We start from the raw sequence: 21131 nt of genomic DNA on the forward strand, positions 1-21131 counted from the left end.
TTAGAAGACTATAAGAGCTGAGTGTTCGTCTTTCTGTGTAAACCACATAACCAGCTGATGCTCTTACCTGTAGAAAAAAAAGTGAAAGTTATATTAAAAAATATGGTCCCTCTATTACTATAATGGCTCCATTTACAAGAAATGGGTATAGCAATAGGAGAGCTTGACAGCCCTCCTCACATGAATTTCACTTTCTATTGTGCAGGTATAAATAGGTGCTGTGGCAATCCTTTTTTTTCACAACTATATCAGAATCTCAGCCTCAAGAGGAACTAGTACCAGCAAGGTAGGTCTATTCACATTTGTTTACATATACATATTTCATTTTATCTTTTATAAACAAGTTAGTCTGCTGATAGGAAAAATTGGTAAAGGACCTGATCGAAATGCAGTACAATATTCGCATTGCAAAAGGAAAAATCTAAACTGCTATACTGCAATGTTTGTAGAAGCTGTCTATAATTTGTGCAAAAAGGAAATGTAACATTGTCTTCTATTGTTCCTATACATCTTCTACATTATGAGGCAGTTTCCTGGACATATATCAAAACTATACATGAATTATATGATAACAAATGTTTACTGTAACACAAATTGAATTGTAACTTGTTAAATGCATTCCACTTGTCTATGCTTTCACAAACACCAGCTGGTTTCGGGGTGCATTTTTTTGGTCCTAAATAAACTGAACAAAAATATAAACGCAAAGTTTTGGCCCCATGTTTCATGAACTGAAATAAAAGATCACAGAAATGTTCCATACGCACAAAAAGCTTTTCTCTCAAATTTTGTGCACAGATTTGTTTACATTCCTGTTAGTGAGCATTTCTCCTTTGCCAAGATAATCCATCCATCTGACAGGTGCTGCATATCAAAAAGCTGATTAAACAGCATGATCATGACACAGGTGCACCTTGTGCTGGGGACAACAAAATGCCATATATGGCATTGTGTTGTGTGACAAACTTCACATTTTAGTGGCATTTTGTTGCGTGCAATTGGCATGCTGACTGCAGGAATATCTGCCACCAGAGCTGTTGCCAGAGAATTGAATGTTCATTTCTCTACCATAAGTCGCCTCCAACGTCATTTTAGAGAATTTGGCAGTACAAACAACCGGCCTCACAACCAGGTGAGAGGCCGACCAGGTGTAACCATACCAGCCCAGGACCTCCACATCCGGCTTCCTCACCTGCGGGATCGTCTGAGTCTAAGACCGGCCACCCGGACAGCTGATGAAACTGAGGAGTATTTCTATCTAACAAAGCACTTTTGTGTGGAAAAACGAATTTTGATTGGCTGGGCCTGGCTCCCCAGTGGGTGGGCCTGGCTCAAGTGGGTGCGACCCTGCCCAGTCATGTAAAATCCATAGATTAGTGCCTAATTTATTTCAAGTGACTGATTTCCTTAAGAACTGTATCTCAGTAAAATCTTTGAAATTTATGCATTTATATTTTTGTTCAGTATAGATTATGTATTGGAAACAGGTTATCAAGTCATTGCGTTCGCAATTCGAATATATTGCATATGAAATGTGTTCATTTTGTGTGAGTTTTCCAGTAGGGTATCTTGGATTAAGAAGCATTTTCAATAGAGATTCACTATTGAACTTGCTTTTTAGCCCAGGACCGAGCTAAATCTGTCTGTCAAACTGCCACTAAAGGTTACGTTTATTTGTGAAATAAATAGAAGTCAAATTGCTGACTTACATCAAGTGCTTTGCGTTTCTTGGCCAGTAGCTTCTCGATGTCTGAAGCTACCTTCTCCACCATCTCATAAGGAGAATTCTTTACTAGGCTGAACTGCCTTCTTTTCTCATTGTAGATCTGCAAAAAGAGTAAAAAAACAGACATCATTTTGAGTGCAGTTAAATGACAGTTCCACCTATGTTGTACATGTACTCATTGTATTACTGCATTTAACATCATTTGCAACAGTTTCTGATCCTTGAGTTGACAGCAACAAGGAGGCACCCAGCACATCCAGACCATATATCTGTTTGTATGTGGCGCTTAGCAGTCCATATACTTTGCTTAGCAGTCTGCAAAGTATATGGACACCTACTCGTCAAACATTTAATTCCAAAATCATGGGCATTAATATGGCGTACCCCTTTGCTGTTATAACAGTCTCCACTCTTCTGGGAAGGTTTTCCACTAAATGTTGGAGCATGACTGCGGGGACTTGCTTACATTCAGCTACAAGAGCATTAGAGAGGTTGGGCACTGATGTTGGGCGATTATGCCTGGCTTGCAGTTGGTGTTCGCATTCATCCCAAAGGTTTTGATGTGGTTGAGGTCGATCTCAATAACCCATTTCTGTATGGACCTCGCTTTGTGCATGGGGGCATTATCATGCTGAAACAGGAAAGGGCCTTCCTCAAACTGTTGCCACAAAGCTGGAAGCACAGAATCGTCTAAAATGTCATTTTATGCTGTAGCGTTAAGATTTCCCTTCACAAGAACTTAAGGGGCTTAGCCCGAACCATGAAACAGCCCCAGACACCAAACTTTAGAGTTGGCACTATGCATTAGGGCAAGTAGTGTTCTCCTGGCATCCGCCAAACCCAGATTCGTCCTTCGGACTGCCAGATGGTGACGCGTGATTGATCCCTCCAGAGAACCTGTTTCCACTGCTCCAGCCAACGCTTGGCATTGCACATGGTGATCTTAGGCTTGTGCGCGGCTGCTCAGCCATGGAAAACCATTTCATGAAAGTCCCGACGAACAGGTTTTGTGCTGATGTTGCTTCCAGAGGCAGTTTGGAACTCGGTAGTGAGTGCAACCGAGGACAGATGATTTTTACACGCTTCAGCACTCGTGGTCCCGTTCTGTCAACTTGTGTGGCCTACCACTTTGCGCTGAGCCGTTGTTGCTCCTAGACGTTTCCGCTTCCCAATAACAGCACTTACAGTTGCCCAGGGCAGCTCTAGCAGGGCAGAAATGTTACGAACTGACTTGTTGGAAAAGAGGAATCCTATGATGTTATATTGTAACATCATATTGTAATACTGGTATCCACCCAGCCCTAATAGCTGCAGTGCAGACATGACATACTATTCAACCCAAATAGTATTTTTATGTTCCAGGGTTGAGTTAAAAGGTCCAATGCAGCTGTTTTTATCTCACAGTCAAATCATTTCTGGCTAACAATTAAGTACCTTTCTGTGATAGTTTTTAACCATTTTTTACTGAACACAAACAAGCAATTTCTCAAGCAAAAATGTGGATAGGACTGTCGGAGTGGTCTGAGTGGGGAGGTGAAATCTATCTGTTATTGGCAGAGAGGTAACAGAGGTTTGGAACGCTCTTTCTTATTTGCCTACTAACTAATTTACCGCCTGGGGATGTCACCAGGGAGGCCAACAATCCATCCCACCAAAACAGGCTGAAATTGAAAGCGGTCTTTTCAAACAGCTCTTACACTAAAAGGACATTATCATCATTTTCACAGTATTATTCCAACCTCATAGTGTGGAAGTATATATAAACACAGGAATCACATTTTTGACTGCACTTGGCCTCTAATTCCACAAATGCAATTAGAAATAATTTAATAATCTGTAAATTTTATTTAATTCAATTCAAATTCCAGGTCAGTCTTTGAATTCAGAGAACTAATTTCCTCTCAATTCCAATGTTAGGTAAATTCCAAGAAATCAATTCCCAATTCAATATTAGGTCACAACAATTCCACAAATTCAATTCCAATGTTAGGTAAATTCCAAGAAATCAATTCCCAATTCAATATTAGGTCACAACAATTCCACAAATTCAATTCCCTCAGGCTTTCAGACTGATCATGTGACTGTTCAGACAGCCTACCTACACTGGAACGATAGAAATACCGATTCTACAGTCAATGTTTGATACATTGCTTTACCTTAAATGTAAAAATACTGAATTCCAATTTAATTCAATTCCACAGATTAAATGTTTTACAATTCCGACGAAATTCAAATAAATCCATGCAGTCTATTTCCAATTCAATAACTTGAAAGATTGTTGAAATTCAAATTTAATTCAATATAAATTCTCCACTTCATGAGTTAATTCAATTGGAATTTCTAATGAATTTGGAATTGACCCCAACCCTGTTACATTCCCTCTCAGAAAAGCAAACATGGGTGGAGCTGAATCAACGCCAGCACCAAAGAAGGGTAAGAGAGATGACATATCTGTAAAATACAGTCAACCCCTGATAGTTAATATCAGGTGTGAGTGCAGATTCTGTTCAAGCACAGTGCATTGGTCCCAATTCTTTTTACTTGTTCTGAGAACCTGCATACGGTACACCGTTTTAGCGCATGCATTGACCACAGCCCCAAGGCATTACATATATAGTACATAACCTGTATCATTGACTGTAGTCTACTCTCATTAATTATGTGTCATTGTACTCAATCTTCACATTCTTTTGAAAGTAAGAGATGGGGGGTGTTGGAATGTGGAAAACAATTAACTAATTTAATCTAAATGTGTTCCATGTATGTCACACAGAATTTGACCAACAATGGAGGAAAACATGTTGGAGGTAGTACTGTACTGACTGACCAATATGGAGGATGAAGGAGAAAGTAAAACAAACATTTAGGTTATAATTACAATCACTATCAAGGGTTGTGTTGTGTGAATGGTGTGCTATACTAAAATGCTGATATCAGTTTTCCCACCATCTTTAATTAGTCCTAGTGTTATCTTGATAACATTTCCCTGAACATAATTATAAGCAGTCTATGGACACAAAAATGATAAATGTTTAGCATTTGTGGCACAAGTCAATTGCAAGTCAATGGTACTGAAATTAGCATTTTCCACGCTTCATGTCCAAATCACCTATAAGTAACTTAATTGAGCGACTCAGTCAATTTGAAATACTTTAGGATGATTCGGACATGAATTATGCAAAAACATGCTAATATCGGTACCATTGATTTGCAATGAATCTGTGCCAAAGATGCTAAAAGGTTAACATTTGGAAACAATGGCCAGGTCAACAAAACAAGAAGTAACATGTGCTCTTCATTGTCTCTGACAGTAAAGGAGAGAGAGACCACATGGTGGATAATCTGAGGAGCTTTAAACTGAGTGATCCTGGCGTGGGTCAGCTCAGATGCCTGCTATATGGACCAATCAGTGCAGGAAAGTCCAGCTTCATCAACTCAGTCAACAATGTCTTCCAAAATCGGACAACAAGTGGTGCCCTGGTAGCTGCTGCCTCTGGCTTTAGCTTCACTAAGACAGTAAGCTGCAGTGCCTAATACGTTTAACACAGACACAATGCAGGCATGGAATATGGCTACCTAATATATCCTGGTACACTAAGACACAGTATTTCATGAGCCACAAATAGGCAGAGACATGAAGAGGGACTTACAGGAACAAAGAGGTTGTCTGTGCTGTTTTAAATGCAAAATGTAGTCAATCACAGGGGCGTAGGTTTGCAAAAGTTGGACCATGAAAATATCCAATTTGTAAGTCGCTCTGGATAAGAGCGTCTGCTAAATGACTTAAATGTAATGTAAATGTAATAAATACACTCACTGTTGGAAACAAACAAAAAACAAATGTATATCATGTATATCAAATGTATATCATTTACATATTTTTTTATATGAAATTGTACATCAAGGAAAAGGGACAAGACAAATGAAAGCACACTAATCTGGCTATAAAGAAAATGTAAATGAGTTGATTACATCACATAATCAAGACTAGATAAATGCAAAGCTTGTAAATACACAGTAGAATACAAGGTAGAAATGTACACAGAATAAATGTTATATTTAAGCAATAAGGCCCAAGGAGGTGTGATATATGGCCAATATACCACGGCTAAGGGCTGATCTTAGGCACGACGCAACGTGGAGTGCCTGGACGCAACCCTTGGCCGTGGTATATTTGGCCATATATCACAAACCCCTGAGGTGCCTTATTGCTATTATAAACTGGTTACCAACATAACTAGAACAGTAAAAATAAGTGTTTTGTCATAACCATGGTATACGGTCTGATATACCACCTTTTTGCACATTTTGGGGCATTGTGCCCTAAATCAATTTTATATAAACGGTCTGAGTAAAGGGTCTGAATACTTACAGTACCAGTCAAAAGGTTGGACACACCTACTCGTTCAAGGGTTTTTTCAAGGGTTATTTTAACTATTTTCTACATTGTAGAATAATGGAGAAGACATCAAAACTATGAAATAACACATATGGAATCATGTAGTAACCAAAAAGTGTTAAACAAATCAAAATATATTTTAAGTAGCCACCCTTTGCCTTGATGACAGCTTTGCACACTCTTGGCATTCCTTACAGTGAAACCTTACAGTGAAATGCTTACTTACACCAATTCAGTTAAGAAAAAATAAGTGTTAAGTAAAAAATAGATAAGTAAAAAATTACAAATAAAAGTCACAAATAATTAAAGAGCAGCAGTAAAATAACAATAGCGAGGCTATATACAGGGGGTACCAGTACAGAGTCAATGTGCGCGGGCACCAGTTAGTTGAGGTAATTGAGGTAATATGTACATGTACTGTAGGTAGAGTTCAGGTGTTCCTAATGTTTTGTGCACACAGTGTATACAGTGGGGAGAACAAGTATTTGATACACTGCCGATTTTGCAGGTTTTCCTACTTATAAAGCATGTAGAGGTCTGTAATTATTTATCATAGGTATACTTCAACTGTGAGAGACGGAATCTAAAACAAATATCCAGAAAATCACATTGTATGAATTTTAAGTAATTCATTTGCATTTTATTGCATGACATAAGTATTTGATCACCTCAACCAGTAAGAATTCCGGCTCTCACAGACGTGTTAGTTTTTCTTTAAGAAGCCCTCCTATTCTTCACTCATTACCTGTATTAACTGCACCTGTTTGAACTCGTTACCTGTATAAAAGACACCTGTCCACACTCAATCAAACAGACTCCAACCTCTCCACAATGGCCAAGACCAGGGAGCTGTGTAAGGACATCAGGGATAAAATTGTAGACCTGCACAAGGCTGGGATAGGTTACAGGACAATAGGCAAGCAGCTTGGTGAGAAGGCAACAACTGTTGATGCAATTATTAGAAAATGGAAGAAGTTCAAGATGCCGGTCAATTACCCTCGGTCTGGGGCTCCATGCAAGATCTCACCTCGTGGGGCATCAATGATCATGAGAAAGGTGAGGGATCAGCCCAGAACTACACGGCAGGACCTGGTCAATGACCTGAAGAGAGCTGGGACCACAGTCTCAAAGAAAACCATTAGTAATGCACTATGCCATCATGGGTTAAAATCCTGCAGCGCACGCAAGGTCCCCCTGCTCAAGCCAGCGCATTTACAGGCCCATCTGAAGTTTGCCAATGACTATCTGGATGATCCAGAGGAGGAATGGGAGAAGGTCATGTGGTCTGATGAGACAAAAATAGAGCTTTTTGGTCTAAACTCCACTCGCTGTGTTTGGAGGAAGAAGAAGGATGAGTTCAACCCCAAGAACACCATCCCAACCGTGAAGCATGGAGGTGGAAACATCATTCTTTGGGGATGATTTTCTGCAAAGGGGACAGGACGACTGCACCGTATTGAGGGGAGGATGGATGGGGCCATGTATCGCGAGATCTTGGCCAACAACCTCCATTGAAGATGGGTCATGGCTGGGTCTTCCAGCATGACAACGACCCAAAACACACAGCCAGGGCAACTAAGGGTGGCTCTGTTTTTATTTTTATTTTACCTTTATTTAACTAGGCAAGTCAGTTAAGAACAAATTCTTATTTTCAATGACGGCCTAGGAACAGTGGGTTAACTGCCTGTTCAGGGGCAGAACGACAGATTTGTACCTTGTCAGCTCTGGGACTTGAACTTGCAACCTTTCGGTTACTAGTCCAACGCTCTAACCACTAGGCTACCCTGCCGCCCCGTAAGAAGCATCTCAAGGTCCTGGAGTGGCCTAGCCAGTCTCCAGACCTGAACCCAATAGAAAATCTTTGGAGGGAGCTCAAAGTCCGTATTGCCCAGCGACAGACCCGAAACCTGAAGGATCTGGAGAAGGTCCGTATGGAGGAGTGTGCCAAAATCCCTGCTGCAGTGTGTGCAAACCTGGTCAAGAACTACAGGAAACATATGATCTCTGTAATTGCACACAAAGGTTTCTGTACCAAATATTAAGTTCTGCTTTTCTGATGTATCAAATACAATAAAATGTAAATTAATTACTTAAAAATCATACATTGTGATTTTCTGGATTTTTGTTTTAGATTCAGCCTCTCACAGTTTAAGTGTACCTATGATAAAAATTACAGACCTCTACATGCTTTGTACGCAGGAAAACCTGCAAAATCGGCAGTGTATCAAATACTTGTTCTCCCCACTGTATATTTGTTGATTCTGAGCATCAGTTTGGGATGCTTTCATGTGTGTGAGGGTATTTATCCTTTCCATAGAAAAAAAAGATACGTCATTTAAAAAAACTTTGATTTTCAGTATGACACACACTACATTCAAGGCCGTTCAGGAGAAGAACGTCTTCCCTTTGCATTCAATGATGTCATGGGTCTGGAAACACAAAAAAACGGGATGCACCCTGATGACATCATCAATGCTCTGAAGGGCCATCTACCAGAGGGCTATGAGGTAATGTAGATGTCACACACACACACACACACACACACACACACACACTAACAAATCTTATATTTTCTTGGTCAGTTCAATCCTTTCCACCCATTATCGGACCAAAAAAAGGAATTCATTCAGAATCCCAGCTTAAGTGACAAAACTCACTGCTTGGTGAGTATTGTGTCAGCGGACAAAATCTCTCGCATGTCAGATGATGTCATAGCCAAGATGAAGAACATCAGGGCAGAAGCCAGCAGACTGAGTAAGTAAGCTCTTTAAACTCTGTTTCTCAATAGAAACTACAACTATGGCTGGCTATCAGTTGTCACCTTTCAGCTGTAGCTCTTGACTTTTCACTATTATATGATACAGTGTTACTTATGCTAGTCCTTCTATTCATTAAATATTCATTTCTATTGCAGAAATTCCTCAAGTTGTTGTCATGACCATGCCAGACAAGGCTTGTGAGCTGGTGAACGAGGATGTGAAGAAAATCTTCTACAGCAAGGTGATCAAAGATAAGGTAAATCACATGACCTCAGACCTGAACAAATTTCACATTGCCTGGACAAGTGTTTAACATGTCAGCTAACCATATAACATGATGAGGCAATCTGATGCTCAACTGCACAGTTGATGACGTGGCACGCAACCATCGGTTGACGGAATGTCTGCAATGTAGTCAGCCATTAAATCTTGGTTGTGCTGACATGATTCAATGATCATCACTCAAGCAAAACTGATCCAGCCCTTTTTGTCTCCAACGTTTTTCAGATGCAGATGTGCAGTAATGAGCTAGGCCTTCCCATGAACTGCATCCTGCCGGTGAAGAACTACCACGAGGAGGGGAAGATGGATAACAACATGGATATCCTGATACTGAACGCCATGACTCAGATTATGAACTTCGCCAACGACTACCTCTGGGACCTCCAACAACATGCAAATCAAAAAAAAAACAAGTATTAAGAGATTAGTTAGTGAGCCCTGCAGTTTAAGATTGGAATAAAGTTCCTAATTTCTATATTTTTTACATTGTTGTCGTATAATTTAATGTCCATGTAGAGGCCTAAATATGTTATCTGGGGCACTGGGAGAAATGTATTTTGATTGAGTATGCATTTCGTGTGACAAGAATCTTTAAAATAAACTGAGTATAGATTGCTGTGCATATATGCTACTTTTTAACATCAACACCCATCAGTGTACAATTGTGTTATATAAACTAGCATCCTTCACCGAATTCTTTAGATGACAAACTGATTTTAAACTATACTTTGTTTTATTGATATTGCTGTAACATTAATTTGATGTGACATTATTGTTGTATCTTTTTTGTATCTTGTATCTTTTTTGAATCTTAAGTTGACTTAATTCCCAGGTAAATTTTAAGTTAAATAAATCATTTAAAAAATAAAGACTATTGATGACATCGCCATCTTTCTCTCTATAACCGGGTTTCCATCCAACCATTTCATGGGGATGAATTACCTGACGCAAAAAGAAACTCATGATAGGCCTGATGGAAACGGCGGCAAATTTATCTGTAAAATTTCCCAATGTCGACAAAACAAAATACACTACACAAGGGTGGATAATTTTGGTGGTCTGTGAAATTGATTGTGACAATTGTGGCGGAAATGCATTTAAGAGCAAATATTGATATAATAACCATTTCGAAGTAAACTTGGGAGTCACGTCTGTTATGTCGTACAACCGCCACAACGTGGAAAAGCATGCAGAGTTTATAGGCAGATGAAATATCGTAAATTATTATTAATTTACACTAGTTAACCTGTTGAGTGTTAATGTGAAGTGGATGGCTGTATAAAACATATCTTCATGAGGGGACCATGAACAGTACCTAGTAATGCCTTATACTGTTAGAAAGCGGTTTTGTTGCATTTATTATTTGTATTAACTTTTTGCACTAGCACGCACTGCTAGAGTAAATAGTATGAAAATAATATATTTTAGATTTAATTTTCAAACTTCATTTGCTATGAACAAACATGCTGAGATTTCAGCTGCCTAATTTACTGTAATAATTTGGTATAAAACTAGTGGTTGGAAAATCTGACAAATTTCCTGGTGCACTGCTCTCATTCATTGATGTCTCTATCCCTCTGTGAAGAACACAAAGTGGTTTTGTATCACAACTTCAAATTGTGTTCGTGTTTTTATAAATTAAATTCGATATAGAATGAACAGACGTCCTATGGCTGCAGTAGACTCTCAGCTTTGCAGCGCTATGCAGTTTGTATGCCTGTGATGCACCGTCCACCACAAATTGACGGACAGTCCGGTCAGCGATGACCCTTTTCCTAACCTTAACCTAATTCTCCTAACCTACAATGTTAATTCTCAACCTGCTGCGTAAACCGTATCCTTATCGAAGTGACGCGTTTTTAGGGAATCTCGATTCAAAAAGCCCCACCGTTGACGTCTCTGGTAATTCCTTTGTCTCCGTCTTTCTGGCAGATGGACGCCTACTTGGCGTATCGCTGCCACCGCTGGTTTGAGTGCACACTACACTCTCAACCCAACGTAAAAAATTGTGACTAAAACTAACCAGTAACCTTACTTAAAAGTAACAAGCGTCCTGTCCCATCAGAACATGCAAGAGTATTGTAGCGAATACAAATTTAAATGCAATTTATGTAACGTTTGAATTTGATTTGACGTTGCACTTTGTATTGGTCCAATATTTTTAGAGAGGAATAGGCTGTCACCAGTAGGGTTGCTAACCAAATAAGGGACAAAAGGTGGCATGCCAGTGCACCGTGCCACGGTGGTGTCACACTCTGACCATGATTTGGGTTGTTTGTGTCTATGTTTTGTTTGGTCAGGGTGTGATATGAGTGGGCATTCTATGTTGTATGTGTAGTTTGTCCATTTCTATGTGTTTTGGCCTGATATGGTTCTCAATCAGTGGCAGGTGTTTGTCGTTGTCTCTGATTGGGAACCATATTTAGGTTTGTTTTGTGGTTCGTGGGTTATTGTCTATGTCTAGTTGCCTGTGTCTGCACATTTGTAGTATAGCGTCACGGTCGTTTTCTAGTTTGTTTAGTGTCCGTATTCATTAAATATATAACGTCTTCAAATCACGCTGCGCCTTGGTCTCCTCCATTCGACGAACGTGACAGGTGGTGTGGGTATAGTGTTGTGGGAATGAATACAGTGTATATTCATATTCTTATTCAATTGGAATGGCAAAACATTTTTATATTCCATTTAGTCTATTTTTTTTAACCTTTATTCAACTAGGCAAGTCAATTCTTATTTTCAATGACGGCCTAGGAACAGTGGGTTAACTGCCATGTTCAGGGGCAGAACGACAGATTTTTACCTTGTCAGCTCGGGGATTCAATCTTGCAACCTTACGGTTACTCGTCCAACGCTCTAACATCTAGGCTACCTGCCCTATAGCTTTACTAAAACTGTATCATCATGTAAACTTATGTGAATAAACCTCAAAATAAATGATCAAAGAAATCACAATTTGGACCTTTACAGCAACAACAAACAAAAAAACATTTTGAACTCAAGAGGAAGAGGAGCATATTTTGTGCCTCTCTTGACTGTTTCAAGCATCCATTTGCATAGCCAGAGTGAAGTTCTTATATGACAAGTCACAGTTCACAGATATTTGAAGTTCATTTTTGATCAGCTCTGTGCTGCATCTGTTTCTTGAGTCTGACCATTTAATAGTCATCAGAGAGAAAATCCTCTCTACAAAGGCATTGAGCCGGGCACACTGAGGACAAATGAGACAATCCTGAACATGGTGATCAAGTTGGCTTTCCCTAGGTTTTGGAACACTGCCACCCACTGCTCACTGCTGGATTTTGTGGTATCCTGTCTGTCTTTCTGTATTTCCTCCCAGCAATCACAAACCTCTTCATAGAGTTGGTCCATACTGACTGTCTCTGTCATTTTGAGGGCAACCACCACCTGCTCCAGGTCAGTGAAGGAGAGCTCCTCATAGAGGACGATCAGATTCAGTTTCACCATTACATTTTCTGGTGAGAAATCAAACCACTTGTCAATGTATGTAATGACAGTGTCATAGAACTTCACAAAGTCCTGTTGCTGCTTGGACCTTAGTGCGGACAATTGTTTGTCCATCAGCTGCTTGGTCTGGTATCCAAAAAAGCTGTCCTGTTTCACTGAAGCATCTTCATTTGGAACTTTTGGACTTCCTCGTAAACATCTGTGATGCAATACGTTGTTTCCTCCAGATTTTTTACGAGTTGGTCAAATACACACCCCACGTTGTGGAAAATGCACAGATAAATCTCAGAAGCTTCCGTTTATTCATACTTCATACTCAAAATACTCTTCAGTGCCACAGGACAGGTCTCCCCAAGGGACCTGAAGTATGAAGTAAGAGCTGGCCAGCTTTGCAGGAGACAATCGACAGCTGGATGAAGAGAGAGCCATCTTGTGCAAACATGTCGCAGAATTTCACGCCACTCAATGTCAACAAAGGCAAAAAAATGCACGCAGTTCCTCTCTTCGGGAAGCAGATACTGGGAAGTGGCTGTAGATCTTTAAAACAATTGTCTCAATATCCACTGACAGCTGATCGCAGGCGTGCTTGCAGGCATTATGAGCTACAGTGCCTTGCGAAAGTATTCGGCCCCCTTGCACTTTGCGACCTTTTGCCACATTTCAGGGTTCAAACATAAAGATATAAAACTGTGTTTTTTTGTGAAGAATCAACAACAAGTGGGAAACAATCATGAAGTGGAACAACATTTATTGGATATTTAAAACCTTTTTAACAAATCAAAAACTGAAAAATTGGGCGTGCAAAATTATTCAGCCCCCTTAAGTTAATACTTTGTAGCGCCACCTTTTGCTGCGATTACAGCTGTAAGTCGCTTGGGGTATGTCTCTATCAGTTTTGCACATCGAGAGACTGACATTTTTTCCCCATTCCTCCTTGCAAAACAGCTCGAGCTCAGTGAGGTTGGATGGAGAGCATTTGTGAACAGCAGTTTTCAGTTCTTTCCACAGATTCTCGATTGGATTTGGGTCTGGACTTTGACTTGGCCATTCTAACACCTGGATATGTTTATTTTTGAACCATTCCATTGTAGATTTTGCTTTATGTTTTGGATCATTGTCTTGTTGGAAGACAAATCTCCGTCCCAGTCTCAGGTCTTTTGCAGACTCCATCAGGTTTTCTTCCAGAATGGACCTGTATTTGGCTCCATCCATCTTCCCATCCATTTTAACCATCTTCCCTGTCCCTGCTGAAGAAAAGCAGGCCCAAACCATGATGCTGCCACCACCATGTTTGACAGTGGGGATGATGTGCTCAGGGTGATGAGCTGTGTTGCTTTTACGCCAAACATAACGTTTTGCATTGTTGCCAAAAAGTTCAATTTTGGTTTCATCTGACCAGAGCACCTTCTTCCACATGTTTGGTGTGTCTCCCAGGTGGCTTGTGGCAAACTTTAAACAACACTGTTTATGGATATCTTTAAGAAATGGCTTTCTTCTTGCCAATCTTCCATAAAGGCCAGATTTGTGCAATATACGACTGATTGTTGTCCTATGGACAGAGTCTCCCACCTCAGCTGTAGATCTCTGCAGTTCATCCAGAGTGATCATGGGCCTCTTGGCTGCATCTCTGATCAGTCTTCTCCTTGTATGAGCTGAAAGTTTAGAGGGACGGCCAGGTCTTGGTAGATTTGCAGTGGTCTGATACTCCTTCCATTTCAATATTATCGCTTGCACAGTGCTCCTTGGGATGTTTAAAGCTTGGGAAATCTTTTTGTATCCAAATCCGGCTTTAAACTTCTTCACAACAGTATTTCGGACCTGCCTGGTGTGTTCCTTGTTCTTCATGATGCGATCTGCGCTTTTAACGGACCTCTGAGACTATCACAGTGCAGGTGCATTTATACAGAGACTTGATTACACACAGGTGGATTGTATTTATCATCATTAGTCATTTAGGTCAACATTGGATCATTCAGAGATCCTCACTGAACTTCTGGAGAGAGTTTGCTGCACTGAAACTAAAGGGGCTGAATAATTTTGCACGCCCAATTTTTCAGTTTTTGATTTGTTAAAAAAGTTTGAAATATCCAATAAATGTCGTTCCATGATTGTCTCCCACTTGTTGTTGATTTTTCACAAAAAAATACAGTTTTATATCTTTATGTTTGAAGCCTGAAATGTGGCAAAAGGTCGCAAAGTTCAAGGGGGCCGAATACTTTCGCAAGGCACTGTATGTGAGCTGAGCAATTCGCTTTCAGAATGCGATTGTTGGCACTGATCAATAAATGGTAATCGGAGTGGTGTTTTCCATTATCTGCTGCATAGGCTGTGAGGTGTCTAATATCTAGTTCATGCTTTTCCAGACAGTTCATCAGAGCTTGATGTATGCCTTTTTCAGTTTCATCACTGTCTTCATAAACGTCAAGTAACTTGAACTACACTCCATCAGAGAAATTTCTCACGCCCACCGGAAACACTTTTTTATGTTGTTTGAGGCATGACTGGCAACTGAGAAACACACAGGCTCAACTTCGGTCGGGGACAGATCATCCACAATATTCCTCACAGTCTTTGGTCCTAAAACATTAATTGTAATCATCTCAGCTTTCGTCAAATGAATGAGGAGATGGCCGCCGTTTTACAGTCTCCTAACCATTTGTGCTAATATGTGTTGTTTTTCGGGATATTTGTAAATTATTTTGTACATAATGTTTCTGCAACCGTATCTTACAGAAGAAAAGGGCTTCTGGATATCAGGACAGCGATCACTCACTTCGGATTAGATGAAGATTTCTTCGACAACAACAACAGCAGCAAGCAGGACTCACACGATATTTTACAAACACCCCAAAGGGCAGACATCCCAATTATTCGCAAAAGGAAGCGACGCAGAGGACGAAGAGCCGGATGCCTCGTCCGGACGCACAGAAGGCAACTAGGAAAGCTGCCGTTACCGTCAATATTACTCGCCAACCTGCAATCATTGGACAATAAACTAGATGAGGTAAGATCACGAATATCCTACCAACGGGACATCAAAACTGTAATATCCTATGTTTCACGGAATCGTGGCTGAATGACGACATGGATATTCAGCTACCAGGATACACGCTGCACCGGCAGGATAGAACAGCACACTCCGGTAAGACGAGGGGGGGCAGTCTGTGCATATTTGTAAACAACAGCTGGTGCACGAAATCTAAGGAAGTCTCTAGATTTTGCTCACCTGAAGTTGAGTATATTGTGATAAACTGCAGGCCACACTACTTGCCTAGAGAGTTCTCAGCTATACTTTTCGTGGCTGTTTATTTACCACCACAGACAGATGCTGGCACTAAGATCGCACTCAGTCAGCTGTATAAGGAAATAAGCAAACAGGAAACCACTCACCCAGAGGCGGTGCTCCTAGTGGCTGGAGACTTTTATGCAGGGAAACTTAAATCGGTTCTACCAAATCTCTATCAACATGTTAAATATGCAACCAGAGGGAAAACAATTCTAGATCACCTGTACTCCACAAACAGAGACGCGTACAAAGCTCTCCCTCGCCCTCCATTTGGTAAATCCGACCACAACTCTATCCTCCTGATTACTGCTTACAAGCAAAAATGAAAGTAGGAAGCACCAGTGACTCGATCTATAAAAAAAATGGTCAGATGAAGCAGATGCTAAACTACAGGACTGCTTTGCTATCAGAGACTGTAACATGTTACGGGATTCTTCCGATGTCATTGAGGAATACACCACATCAGTCACTGGCTTTATCAATAAGTGCAATGAGGACATCGTCCCCACCTTGTCTGTATGTACATACCCCAACCAGAAGTCATGGATTACAGGCAATATTTGCATTGAGCTAAAGGGTAGAGCTTCCGCTTTCAAGGTGCGGGACTCTAACCCGGAAGCTTATAAGAAATCCTGCTACGCTCTGTGACGAACCATCAAACAGGAAAAGCGTCAATACAGGGCTAAGATTAATCATACTACACCATCTCTGACGCTCGTCAGATGTGGCAACGCTTGCAAACTATTACAGACTACAAAGGGAAGCACAGCCGCGAGCTGCCCCGTGACATCAGACGAGCTAAATCACTTCTATGCTCGCTTCGAGGCAAGCAACACTGAGGCATGCATGAGAGCATCAGCTGTTCCGGACGACTGTGTAATCATGCTCTCCGTAGCCGACGTGAGTAAGACCTTTAAACAGGTCAACATACACAAGGCTGCGTGGCCAGACAGATTACCAGGACGTGTGCTCCGGGCATGTGTTGACCAACTGGCAGGTGTCTTCACTGACATTTTCAACATGTCCCTGATTGAGTCTGTAATACCAACATGCTTCAAGCAGACCACCATAGTCCCTGTGCCCAAGAACACAAAGGCAACCTGCCTAAATGACTACAGACTCGTAGCACTCACGTCCGTAGCAATGAAGTGCTTTGAAAGGCTGGTAATGGCTCACATCAACACCATTATCCCAGAAACCCTAGACTCACTTCAATTTGCATACTGCCCAAACAGATCCACAGATGATGTAATCTCTATTGCACTCCACACTGCTCTTTCCCACCTGGACAAAAGGAACACCTATGTGAGAATGATGTTCATTGACTACAGCTCAGCATTCAATACGATAGTACCCTCAAAGCTCATCACCAAGCTAAGGATCCTGGGACTAAACACCTCCCTCTGTAACTGGATCCTTGACTTCCTGACAGGCCACACCCAGGTGGTGAGGGTAGGAGCAATAACTGTAAGTCTATGCGTCTCACGAATTCATATGACTCTGGGGAAGTAGATAAAGGGCCTCATTGTAATTAAAATAGCAACACACTTAAAACGAATGTAATAAAAAAACAAGGGAATAAAAGAGATGAATCAAAGATAAAACACAAAGACATCATAGCTAAGTTAAAATGGCCTGTTGTCAAAAAGGAATTTGAAAACCTCAAGCAGTTTCACTGCACAATGCAAAATTTTATATAAAATATGGATAATAAAATGTATAAAACGTATGATACACTTTATAAATGATACACAAACAGTTATGAATAATCAGGCGTTTTTTATCGCTACAATTTAAGAAATAAACAGTTGCTCTCAAATTTGATTTCTCATAGTTTCAACTCAATGTAGGCTAAAGCCTGAAAAGCAGCCCTGCTTGACACTGGTAGGCCTACAACCACACTTAATGTCTGTAGTCCTTGCAAACTGCACTTTATACCGGAAATATGCACAGCGCTTCATAATTCTCCAAACTGGAATAAATGGGGCTTCTGATACAGATTCCAGCACCTCAATAGGTGATTCCCAAACCTCAATAGGGGGCTTGAAGTGATATTGACTAGAATGTTTCTGGAGCGAATTTACATAACATGAGAAATGTGTGTTTATGTGCTGGACCAATAAGCACATCATAAGAGAACAACTGTGTATGCTTGGTGTTAACTCTGCATCTGGATTAATGCATGGTAGGCCCACCTGTCTGTCAGTGGCAAATCTCAATTAGATTAATAGACTATAAAGTTATTGAGGTCTATTCATACAGTCTTGTCATGTCTTGAATTCTATTTCGCTTTGGTGATCTTGAACATGGAAAAATACAGTCTACCAACTGCAATTGATATTACTGTGAGATTTTTTTTTTTTTTTTTAAAGGATTTTGTTCAATTAAATAGTACACATTTTACTTATTATTAACCGTTTTAGATAAAAATGATAAAGGACCAGTGCTGTCAAAAATGTGGGTCTTGTGTGTTTTATATACATTTCCACACTATGAGGTTGAAATAATACTGTGAAATTTTGAAAATGATGTTAATGCCCTTTTAGTGTAAGAGCTGTTTGAAAGGAAGGCTTGTTTTGGTGGGATGGAGTTTTTGCCAACTGTCCCATATTAGCCAGGATCTCCCTTATATTGGGCTAAATTGGTTTGTCCCATACGGGATCTCCCTTGTCCCGTATATTCATCCAATCACAGTATAGCGTAAATGCGCCAATTCCTGCAAAGTCATTTCTGTTGTTGTTCGGTCAGTTTGGCATATCAAGGAAATATGGATAAACCTGCAAAAAAAGAAAAGACTGCAGCAACACCAAACAATGGGAAGCAAATAAGACATGTATTAAGCCCGTCAGTGGTGACTCGACGAAAGCTTTCTGTACTTTATGCTGTCGGGAATTCTCAATTGGCCATGGAGGGGAAAATGACCTAACTCAGCATGCATCCACAGTAATGCAGAAGGCCACGCTAGCTAAAGGTGCTAGCAATATTGGTGCATTCTTCAAATCAAATCAAAGTTTCTTTGTCACGTCCGCCGAATACAACAGGTGTAAACCTTACAGTGAAATGCTTACTTACAGGCTCTAACCAATGGTGCAAAAAAAAGTGTGTGTGTGTAGGTAAGTAAAGAAATAAAACAACAGTAAAAATACATTTGAAAAAAGAGTAGCAAGGCAATATACAGACACCTGTTAGTCAGGCTTATTGAGGTAGTATGTACATGTAGGTATCGTTAAAGTGACTATGCATATATGATGAACAGAGAGTAGCAGAAGCATAAAAGAGGGGTTGGGGGACACACACAATGCAAATAGTCTGGGTAACCATTTGGTTACCTGTTCAAGAGTCTTATGGCTTGGGGGTAAAAACTGTTGAGAAGCATTTTTGTCCTAGACTTGGCACTCCAGTACCGCTTGCCATGCGGTAGTAGAGAGAACAGTCTATGACTGGGGTGGTTGGGGTCTTTGACATTTTTGAGGTATTCCTCTGACACCGCTTGGTGTAGAAGTCCTGGATGGCAGGCAGCTTTGCCCCAGTGATGTACTGGGCCATACTCACTACCCTCTGAGGTGCCTTGCGGTCGGAGGTCGAGCAATTGCCGTACCAGGCAGAGATGCAACCGGTCAGGATGCTCTTGATGTTGCAGCTGTAGAACCTTTTGAGGATCTCAGGACCCATGCCAAATCTTTTTAGTTTCCTGAGGGGGAATAGGCTTTGTCGTGCCCTCTTCACAACTGTCTTGGTGTGTTTGGACCAATCTAGTTTGTTGTTGATGTGGACACCAAGGAATTAGAAGCTCTCAACCTGCTCCAAAACAGCCCCATCGATGAGAATGGTGACGTGCTCGGTGCTCCTTTTCCTGTAGTCCACAATCATCTCCTTAGTCTTGGTTACGTTGAGGGATAGGTTGTTATTCTGGCACCACCCGGCCAGGTCTCTGACCTCCTCCCTTTCGGCTGTATCGTCGTTGTCGGTGATCAGGCCTACCATTGTTGTGTCTTTAGCAAACTTAATGATGGTGTTGGAGTCTTGCAAGCAGGCCATGCAGTCGTGGGTGAACAGGGAGTACAGGAGGGGACTGAGCACGCACCCCTGGGGAGCCCCTGTGTTGAGGATCAGATTTAGCATTGACTCGTGAAATGACCTCATACCTCCTGCATACTGGACACAGAGGCATAAAAATGGTATCCACAAGTTCATCTGCATCTGGGGAAGTAGATGAATAGCCTTATTTTAAAAATACCTAAGTATCCCTTTAACTTTATAGTCTATCATTCTTATTAAAGATAATTCTTATCATTTTAATCCAAGATGGTTTAGCAGTGCAGACGTGTTTGTCGTTGTCCCATGTAAATTTTGTATTTTTTCATCTTATTTTGTATCGATTTCTCCATTTTTAAATTAAATATACCTTCCGGCAATCCGCCTCACCCAATGTGATCCCGATCTGCTATTTTTTTTAAACCTTTTTTGACCTTATAGCTAGAACCTCCATGAGAAGCTAGTTATCAGATGCTAACCAGCTAATTAGCTACTAACTATTTAGTCATTGTTAGCCACTGCTAGCGGCCTTTACCTCTAGCTCAGACACCATCCGCTTTTACCCTGGATAATAGCTGCCAATCGCGATATCAACCCTGAGCATATCGGACTGCTTTTGTCCACCATCACTACAGATTACTCCATTACTGGATCATTACTCCAGATCATCGCAGCTATCTAGCTGCTACCAAGTGGCCCAGCCCCGAAGCTAGCCTTTGAGCTAGCCTGATCAGTGGACCATATGATCACTCGGCTACATCGCCGGATTCCTGCCGTAAGCTCTGGACCTTTGCATTGGGTCATCGCAACTAGCTAGCTGCTACCGAGTGGCTATAGTGGCTAACGCCCTTGTCTCAAAGCTAGCAGCAGTTAGCCTCGAGCCAGGCACATCTCCTGGCTAGCAAACTAAATTACTCCAGCTACAATACCTTTTTTGCCAATTGGCCTGGACCCTTTGTCGACACGGAGTCCCTGCCGACGTAATTCTGTCCGATGTGCCCTCAACCGGCCTTTGTCCGACGTCGGTGAAGACGCTTCTGCTAGCCCCGGCCTGCTAACTTTATGAACGCTGTGTCTCCCGCAAGCTAGCGTAGTAACGACTTCCCTGTTTCATCTATTACCTCCTTCATCTATTATCTATTACCTCCACAGTACTCACATCCTACCATACCCTTCTCT

The 21131-nt window shown here is 41.0% G+C and overlaps 2 protein-coding genes across 6 annotated transcripts in view; one reads left to right on the plus strand and one right to left on the minus strand.

The window, feature by feature from the left end:
• LOC135539657 (voltage-dependent calcium channel subunit alpha-2/delta-2-like) overlaps positions 1-21131 on the minus strand; it is a 96845-nt gene that overhangs the window by 49529 nt on the left and 26185 nt on the right. For 4 of the 5 annotated variants that reach the window (XM_064965681.1, XM_064965678.1, XM_064965680.1 and 1 more), the window contains exon 3: positions 1710-1826. In XM_064965681.1, coding sequence (XP_064821753.1) covers positions 1710-1826 — 117 coding nt within the window. Of the gene's footprint in view, positions 1-1709; positions 1827-15857; positions 15972-21131 lie in introns of those variants that run through there. The other variant, XM_064965682.1, reaches the window with a different exon arrangement.
• On the plus strand, positions 256-9788 carry LOC135539658 (interferon-induced protein 44-like). Its single transcript, XM_064965683.1, has 8 exons — positions 256-286; positions 4113-4159; positions 4500-4533; positions 5038-5242; positions 8483-8632; positions 8708-8879; positions 9040-9140; positions 9392-9788. Exons 2-8 carry the CDS (start codon positions 4123-4125, stop codon positions 9584-9586), a joined length of 894 nt encoding a protein of 297 aa, XP_064821755.1. The 5' UTR covers positions 256-286; positions 4113-4122; the 3' UTR covers positions 9587-9788.

This window comes from Oncorhynchus masou, chromosome 5 (genome assembly GCF_036934945.1).
Source record: "Oncorhynchus masou masou isolate Uvic2021 chromosome 5, UVic_Omas_1.1, whole genome shotgun sequence".
Lineage (NCBI taxonomy): Eukaryota > Metazoa > Chordata > Actinopteri > Salmoniformes > Salmonidae > Oncorhynchus > Oncorhynchus masou.